At 38.9% G+C, this 9,155-nt stretch overlaps 1 protein-coding gene across 5 annotated transcripts; it reads right to left on the bottom strand.

Moving 5' to 3' along the window:
* Nucleotides 1-564: 564 nt before the first annotated feature.
* nfyal (nuclear transcription factor Y, alpha, like) lies at nt 565-8,309 on the bottom strand. Of its 5 annotated transcripts, XM_059333792.1 has the most exons (10): nt 8,176-8,309; nt 6,438-6,542; nt 6,154-6,240; nt 5,085-5,231; nt 4,606-4,737; nt 4,408-4,510; nt 4,146-4,303; nt 2,895-3,068; nt 2,305-2,415; nt 565-1,605 (listed from the first exon to the last, which is right to left on the bottom strand). In XM_059333792.1, the coding sequence occupies exons 2-10, from the start codon at nt 6,516-6,518 to the stop codon at nt 1,540-1,542; spliced, it is 1,059 nt and encodes a 352-aa protein (XP_059189775.1). In that variant the 5' UTR covers nt 6,519-6,542; nt 8,176-8,309; the 3' UTR covers nt 565-1,539. The 5 variants fall into 5 exon arrangements, with proteins under 5 accessions (XP_059189775.1, XP_059189771.1, XP_059189772.1 ...); XM_059333788.1 differs by lacking the exon at nt 6,154-6,240 and having other exon boundaries at nt 2,305-2,418; nt 4,128-4,303; XM_059333789.1 differs by lacking the exon at nt 6,154-6,240 and having other exon boundaries at nt 4,128-4,303.
* Nucleotides 8,310-9,155: the final 846 nt, after the last annotated feature.

Here is a 9,155-nt window from a genome sequence, read left to right as displayed (position 1 = left end):
AATGATACACATTTATACTCTGCTACATGTAGTTAATTAATGCATAAAAATGTGGGCATTCATTTAATGACAAAACGTGACAGGAATTGTATTGGAATTTGTTTTGCTTCATTATTTTTTACCTTTTATTTTATTTCTATTCATTTTAAACTTTTATTAATTAAAGGGAGAATTAAAACATGGGAAAATAAAGAAGTAAATAAAAAAAAACAGATGTCTCATAGTATGAATTAAATAATGTCCACATTAATATTTAAATATAATTTTTACACATTTTATGTCATATTACTAAAAATAATTTTTTTATTTTGGTTGATTTGGTGCATCATTTGTACATACGAATTACATGATTAATTTAGAAAATGCATTGTTATTAAATAAACTACCCAAAAGAATATCAGTTAATTAACAACACAACTAAATGTCTCATAAAATTTTTACAGCACGGCATTTAACATTAAGGACTCATGTGGTACCTTGAATGAATGATAAAAAGATGACTTATTCGACTTACCAAAGCTGGGAGTGAAAAATCAACCAATCAACCAATCAAACAACCTTGAGTCACTTATAATAAAATTTAATTGACATAGGCTTCATGAACGTCCAACCTTGTTTCCATTATATATATAAAAAAAATAATAACATCGCAGAACTGCATCTGATGGGTAAAAAAATCTTTTATCTACAATGAAAAAACAAAACACTTAGGTGGACTGACTGATGAAAAAGTAACTACATGGATAGAATGTGTAATGTGATGAAACACAGTCATTGTTCCTACAAACACTATGTCTAACCACAAAGTTGTATAAAAATGCATCCACAGAATTGGGCAAGTTAGTAAGTACATCAGATACACACTGGGGAAGAAAAGAATTTCTGTACAATATCTTCACATTAGTATCACATATCAGTTTTTGCTCAGTGGACACATGCTGAACTTATGATGCTGAGTGCATCCCCCCCCAGTACATGGGCTGAATAAATGAAATGTCAAAATACAGGGAATCACATAAAAGATATAAGACATGGATACTTTATGAGTGTCCGAAAAACGTCTGTACCATTTACAAAAAATATTTAAAGCAACAAGTATCCACTGATGACAAATACATCTTTTTAAACAGACCAGGTTCTGACATGGCTTCACAGCTGTTATTTGCTCTGTGCGATTAGCCCTGGTTACCTATAACTTTAAGTTTCATTATTGTCTAAACAAATCCTTGAAAAAATAAAACACTGGTCGTAAAACGCTCGACCAGACAAGCTGAGTGTGGAAGCATCCTCCGTTTCAGTGAAGATCAGAACAGTTCACAGGCTCAGCAGCCACATGGTCAGCTCCCTGGAAGACCAGCGTAGGAGTGAAGAGATAACAGAAAAAACCCAGTGGTGCTGTGGTTTGGTGGTTTGGTGTATGATGGCAGGGCAGGAGGAGGTAAAAATGAGAAGAGAAGTTGTGGCAGATCAGGTTAGCTTGGATCAAGGGTCTCAGGCAGGGTAGAGTTCACAGACACAGTGATGACGTTGGTGACAGTGCTAGGAGACTCGGATCATCTGAGCCACCGTCTCATCTGCTGCAACCTGGGCGACCTCCTGCTGTTGCTGGAGGAGGAGAAGACATCAGGTCACCAAAACTAATTATTGGGAGTTTCATTCCAAAATCGGATATCACCTATTCTAGCATAGTAAAAACCAATTCCATACAAATTTCGGGGGGAAAAAACATTCAAAGAACTTTTTTAGATGCTTAGTTGACAATTTACATCATATAGTCCACATGTACATGGGTAGTTTTCGAAAACATGGCTTTTTCTATGCTTTTTTGGTCCTATCGTCCACACGCATACTGTATTTTTACCCTTCAAGGGTGAAGAGTGTTTGCTGGGTTGCTGTTATCTCCTTTGTGAGACGTCACAGTTTTCATGTGGCCAGAGTTGTGCAAGTTTCAACCTTGATAACAGGACTTTGCACACGGTTATGTACAGTTAAGTGCCATCCACATATAACTATAAATATAACTTTTTAAAATAATTTCAACTCCGCACCTCGACTGCAACCAAAACAAGAGTGGGATCACTTTTTGAGCGATTTAATGAACGCTGACAGAAAATCCAAATCCATCTGAATTCACAGCACATCATGCTCAAATTCTGTATAATAATCAATAAAGGATCTGCAGCTTCTCTCTCTCTTCACATCCATGCAAAAGATGCAAAGTCATGCAGCGCTACAGCTGTGCGCCAGTTTTCAACTGTTATTCTATTTTAGGAAACACCCACTCTTCTGCACACAGCTTCTTACCTGTGCCAGGGCTAGAGCCATTTCCTCCTTGTCCTTGGGTGAAAAGAAACGTCCTCCATCTCCTCGCTTGCGTTGCATTGCGTGACGGTGGCGAGATTCGTGGAGGTATTTCTGCTAGAGATAGTGGGTGTATTGAATCATGGCCGGTTTAACTTTGTGAATACGTTGTGCCACCTTTGCATCATCATCAGTTCAAAAGTCACTTTAACAACACACAAAAAATTAAACGACACTTTTTTTGTACTTACCCCTCGAGGTATCTTGCCATGTGACCTCCTTTTATAGGATTACATGGCTAAATACTACCAGAGGTAGGTGAAATAAGATATGAATATGACATCTATTAATTATGCTTATCCTTTATATGGGCTGGAGCTGAATTCAGCTGTCATTTAAAAAACAAAACAATAGAAAATCATGTACAGCCACTTTCACAGCACATGATGATATATAGAATGAGCCCAGTAATAAATGGTAGATAGACAAAATAAACAAGTAGCTTGTGCAGACAGGGCTTAAAACATTTAGCATTAGTGAGACAGAGAACTTTAGTGTGCCTGTTTGGGTGGTGTAAGAAGATAACGCCTTACCCTCCTTTCCTTTGGGATCTTGCCCTCAGCCTCCAACTTGGCCCTGGCCTGTCTGCGCTTAAGGATGCGGTGGTACTGTTTGGCATTGACATACAGAGGTTCCTCCTCCAACATTTCAGCCCCTGGCAGTGGAATACGCTGCATTGTGGGAACTGTACCACCTCCAGGCACCATCTGAAAGTGGGAGAGAAACAAACAGGGACACAGTGTTTTGAGCCTCTGGCAGGGAAAGCATACATGTATATCAGCATGATGACAAACAAGTAATTACTGTGCAAACACATGTTTTCTGTCATTATACTAAATAGACTTTTCTACAGACTGACACTGGACGGAGTTATGCTGGGAAATGCATCTGTTCACCAAATATCCTGAACTAGTAAGAATCATAAAAAGGTGTAAGTTGTCTTGCTCTAGATAAGTGCAATTGAGGTGAGGAAGATGTCAATTCAACAGGCCATAGATTGTATAAGGGAAGTGTAGCCACTGTGGATCTGACTGAGAACCAGAACAGACAACCTGACAGGGCCTAGCTCCTGGCCACGCAGTGTGAAATTGCTGCTAACAAAGTAAGCTTCTATAATTTGAGCTAAACCCAAAACAAGTTCAGTATTTAAATGTACACAGTGCCATGGATATGGATTCCTACGCCTCTATCCTGATTGACAGGTCACTGTGGTAACAACTTGACAATCGCCATGGCCAAAAGAATAAACCTGCTTTATCATCTGTTTGTAGAGTCGCCCCCTATGGGCAATTAGAATGAATGCAGGTTTAAGCAATTCTGTACTGGCTTCACTTTTCAGACCCAGAGGCTACATCCACTTTTATACAATATGATCTATGAATCAGGCAAAATAAGTTCAATATTTAGTGGCTGGACAATGGGTGTTAGTGGTTTTAGATAAACAGTTATATTCACTGCATTTAATGGCTTAGACCAACAAATTGAACTAGAACTAACATTTTCTGACCATGTTATTTATGCCAGCTTGTCAATCAAATTGACCAATTTAGACAAATTATCACCAAATAATTGATTAATCAAATCATCATGATGTTATTCCACTACAAGATTATAAATACATGCCTACACCACATATCGATAGATAAAGGCAGTTATGATTAGCACAAAAATCATTTATTGAAAAACTGTTTTTGCTTCTCTGAGAAGTGATCTCCACCACACCATGTGATTAAAAGAAAAGGAAAAGGTAATAAGATGCTAGATACCTCTGCACAGGGTCTTACCATGACCATTCCACCTGCATTGACCATGTTACCGGAGACGGGCAGGGTGACGGTCACAGTGCCTTGGCCGCTGTTAGTGGTGTTGGTGTTGGCACTGGCACCCCCTGCCTGTACAATTTGGGCGCCTGCCAAGCTGGCAGCTGGAATTGTGATCATTCCTGCAAACAGATCATCATCACAGTTCTTATGCAAAATGGCAACCCAACAGTTCTGCTATTTATAAAGTCTACAGACAGAGAAAGCAGGAGAAATCGGAGTTTACCCTGCTGCAGGATGGTGCCATCTGCATTGACAGGCTGGTAGACGATGGTCTGTCCATCAGCAGTCTGTGCCACCTGCTGGCCCTGAACGCTGATCTGCTGCCCCTAGGGGACCACGAGTAAGAAAACAAGTAACTCAGTAATAATATTAATAATAATTTAATCAAAGTGTTGCCATTTAACTGGTTAGAATTTAACACCTGGTTCTGTCCAGCGGTAATGGCTGTCTGGGGCTGCTGGATGATGATCTGCTGGGGCTGACCCTGCTGGCCCTGGAGCTGGAGAGTCTGACCACCCTGCAGCTGTATCTGTCCTGGCTGCACCAGCTGAATCTACATATGGACAAAGTACACCACACATACTCAGGAACATCCCAGTCTCGTCTCATTTACATTTAACTGAAGTGGGCTCAACCATCAACACAAATAAACTGTGAGGAAAACCCTTTTTTTTCTGGCACCTTATTTAGACAAGTAAGAAACATTAGTCAACAGCAACATTTACAGAAACGAATGACTAAATGAAAAACCTTGTCAGAATGTGCTTTTAATATTAAAATATTACACCCACCTGTCTCGTCTGCCAATTCCATTAAGCAGAGAACACAGTGTCCTTGTACAGGATAATGTGGAAAATTTTGAATAAACATCTTAATCTGCTAGCTGAGTTTATCTCTTACCTGCTGTAGTCCCTGGGCTCCAGATACAGGGACCTGCATTATTGTTTGACCCTGACCCCCCGACATGGCCTGCACCATTATGGGTTGTCCTGATGATGTGATGAGCTGCCCACCGCTCACCTGGACCATCAGAGGCTGTCCCTGGACCTACACAGAGATGAAGCAAGCCATTACAACACCGCTTCCAGTTTTATTTCCTCCATGTCCTTTGTGTGACTCACAAGACTGCAAGCAAATGATGTCAAATCTGGAACATCCAGGATACCACATCATGAATGAAAGTACTTGATGATTTGCTGTTTTGGGATATAAACATGAAACCCTCTGGTCTCATAGTAAACCCAAAATCCAACATTTTTTGTCATGAAATTAGGCTCCAAGTGAAAAATATAAAACCTCTATATTCAGTTGTTTTGTATTAACTGGATTACAGCTGCTGAACCAAAATTTGATATGAAGTTCAGTTCAACTTGAGCCAAAGATAAGATAAGTTGTTGCCAAATCAATTTGCATTAACATATGCAACTTGACAAGTACAAATGGTGAAATCAGCATCTATTAATTAAGTGAGACCACAATGGACAACTGAAAGCCTGTGGCAACAGTTGTACCATAGGGAAAATGCCAGAGGGAAGGAATCCACTGCCATTTTGCAACTAGACGATTAGAAAAATATAGCTGGATGACGAGAAGTGACAGCCAGGACCCATGCTGTTCAGTGCTGGTTCTTCTACGAACACATCCATATGAGTCATATTTCAAAAGGCTTTCAGCCTCTCTGGGAAGAAAAACGTCTGACTTGAATAACTTGCTTTCAAAAAGCAAGACACAAACACAACTAAGACAAACAGTAGTCATAAGAGCACAAGCAGAAACCTGAGGCTGACACAACACATTGTGCTGAGGAACATGCAGTTCAGGCAGCTTCACAGTAAGACATGCTGGGGAGGGAGGATGAACCAAACAGCACAGAGATGGGTCATGAGAAACAGCCCTGGTTGTAGCATGCATACTCGTAGGCTGTAAGGCTGTTCGTGACACTGTCACAGGGCGGCGGCAATGACACCACTACCTGGAGTGTCTGCACCTGCTGGCCTGAGGCCGTCACCACTGGCGCCTCTGTTTGCAGCTGCACAGCCGTCACTGTGCCCTGTGTCTGCAGGCAAGGCAGGATAATACAGGACAATAAAGTCTCAGACAAGGAAAACAGATTGGATCTGGAATCCACTGGAACACTTTAATTCCTGGTACCTGTTACCTATTTATCTTATAGCAGAGGGTTTATTGGTTGGTGGGGGCTGGTTGGCTTTTCTCTATCAAAACCAAATGTATCAGAGTAAATCCTGAGCTCACCTGCTGTTGGATCTGTCCATTGGAAGTCTGCACAACTATCTGCTCCCCAGTAGTAGTGGTGGCAGTGGTGTACTGCTCCATAGCTTGTTATTGTCACAACCCTCTCTAGAAACAAAAGAAAGACACATGAGGTATTGGTTAACATATTATTATTGTATTATTCTTAGCTGGGATTGGGGAAGAAGAGTGCATATAATTTGGCTAATGTAATCAGACTACCAAAATAAGTCACTATCATCAGTCCAGAATACATTTGGAAAAAATATCAATTAGATTATAGCTACATTGTTAAGGATAACTTGATTAGATTTTTGATAATGAATTTAAAATAAGGCAATTTAAAAACGGTAACAACAACATACAAAACAACAAACAGCAATATAAGGTTCCACAAAAGAAACAGCAAGTGTGGTTTGTAAATGCAAGGGGTGAATATGGAAAATGCATGAGATGTTTGTAGCTCAATTTTAGGGGGGCTGCGTCCTTTTCTTAGTATAAGGTGCAAAATTATTTAAATTTGAAGTAATAGCAATCGTAACATCATAGTATAACAAAAGTATCCAGAATAGATTACATGTTTTTTGCAATTTAATGGATAAAAGTCACCATGTAATTATATTAAATAACTGACTACATTTCAAAGTAATCTGACCCAAACTCGTCTTAGAAATGTATTTTAAATATCGTCACCCAGTTAAAATAATCGCCTAACTCATTTTTTTCCAAACCTTCAAAATAAAGTGTTACCATATCTTGCTTAAGTCACAAAGGCATGTTCGGGAAAAAAAAATTGACATAGGCTATCATTTTAAGGAGGGAAAATCACATGATCTGATAAACTGAGGATGTAGAAGATTTTACCATAGGTGGCCGGCGTCATGAGGAAATGATTTAGGCAAAAAAAAAAACAATTTGGACAAAAAATGACTTAGGCGATTATTTTAACAGTGTGACATATATATATATATATATATATATATATATATATATATATATATATATATATATATATACACACACACAATAATAATAAACCCAACGTTATTGGTCATCCAGAAAAATAAATATGGTTATTTTCAACCATTATCTGACATCACTGTTGCATCTCTCATTGTTTGATAACGTTATTCAAACAGGGACACACTGGCGAACCTTTTAACGTCAAATCATCGCGCTGATTTATGTCATATTGTGTCAAATATTATGTCTGAAATTTAGAGGTGATAGCAGAGCTACACATTGGGTGATATAGGTCAGTTGTTAGCTTGTTTTAACGCGGTGTTTTGCTAACAGGTTTCTGTCGATGAAGCTAACCGGGCTAGCGTCAGTTAGCTAGCTAAAAGCGTGGTAAATGCTCTAAAACATAGAATAGATGATAGTTAACGGATAAATAACTGAAGTTGGTCTTTGGGTGGGTTGTTTATTTCAACGTGGCTACTAATAGTATGCTGTTTAACATGGGAGGACCCTGGCGTTATGAACCATCCCTTTGTCTTTGTGTGAGATATTTTAGCTAACGTTAGCTGAGGCTTGCTTGCCGACCACCACAGATCATGTTTCCTCACAGCAGCGATCAACACCGAGGACATGAAGTTATCTGCAGCCTGGGACGCAGCGGTCCAAATCAAACTGCCATTCGGTTTTTTTGCATTTATCTGGGTTAGTAATTTGGTTGGTCCATGGCAAACCAATCCGTGCTGCTGACAACTACCAATGCCTTCAATCGGGTCTCCCTTACCGTGTCTTCGCTGTCCGGTTTCCCTCTGATTGGCTCTAGTACAGCTCGCTAAAGCCCAATCAACAAAGTGAGCGGACAAAATGGCGCAAATGAAACAACGGGGCCGGGAAGGAGGTGCGCAGCTGCGTGACACGGGGACGGAGCAGGGTGCAGGGCCCGGAGCGTCCGGCAGGGGGCGCCACCCTCTTAGGTTTTATGGTTTCTTTGACAGTTCCCATGGGGTTTATTATTTATTCTGTGGGATATTGAAAAAAATCCCCTTTAAATTATCCAACTTTCACAAACAGATTCTTCTTTCCTGGTCATTAATCTGCAAACACAATTTTCCCCCGCATAGGTACTACATATGGAACAATAAAGACATTATATGTAGAAACAAATCCTTATTTGACCCATTTTGGTTTATTCACAATACAGTCTTAGTTCATCAGTTATTTAATCCAAACGGATCATTACTTACATATCAAGAATTTATCATAAAATATAGAATCCCAATTCCTATTAGCAAATTTATTATTGTCATAAATGCAATCCCTCTAAATGTAATTATGTTATTTAAAAGTACATTAATACAAAATCCATTATTGAGAAATAAAAAGAAAGAAGTCCTATCAACTCCATATGTAACAACCTATTGGAATAACCTTATTAATAACCTTAACTGGAAAAAGGGCTGGAATTTACCTGCTAGATATATAATGAGTAATAAGGTTAAAGAAGTATCTTTTGAGATAATTCACAGAATTTACCCATCTAAAGTTTTTTTTATTTTTTTATAACGATTTAAGAAAGACAGACTTAAACTGCTCTTTCTGTGAAGGACACCCTGAAGATGTTTTTCATTTATTTTGGTCTTGGCCTTTCTCAACTAAATTATGGGAAGATGTTTGTAAACTGATTTGTTTTTCGATTGAACCTCATTTGTGTATATATATATATATATATATATATATATATATATATATATATATATATATATA

The sequence above is a fragment of the Centropristis striata genome, chromosome 5 (genome assembly GCF_030273125.1).
Source record: "Centropristis striata isolate RG_2023a ecotype Rhode Island chromosome 5, C.striata_1.0, whole genome shotgun sequence".
Classification (NCBI taxonomy): domain Eukaryota; kingdom Metazoa; phylum Chordata; class Actinopteri; order Perciformes; family Serranidae; genus Centropristis; species Centropristis striata.
Note: the sequence above shows the minus strand (reverse complement) of the source record. Positions and strands in the feature narration are given on the sequence as shown.

Coding starts and splice junctions, on each gene's coding strand:
- nfyal (XM_059333792.1), bottom strand. CDS start 6,518: ATGGAGCAGTACACCACTGCCACCACTACTACTGGGGAGCAGATAGTT. Junction 6,241..6,437: donor ATGGACAGATCCAACAGCAG/GTGAGCTCAGGA, acceptor CCTTGCCTGCAG/ACACAGGGCACAGTGACGGC. Junction 3,069..4,145: donor ATGCAGGTGGAATGGTCATG/GTAAGACCCTGT, acceptor TCCCACTTTCAG/ATGGTGCCTGGAGGTGGTAC.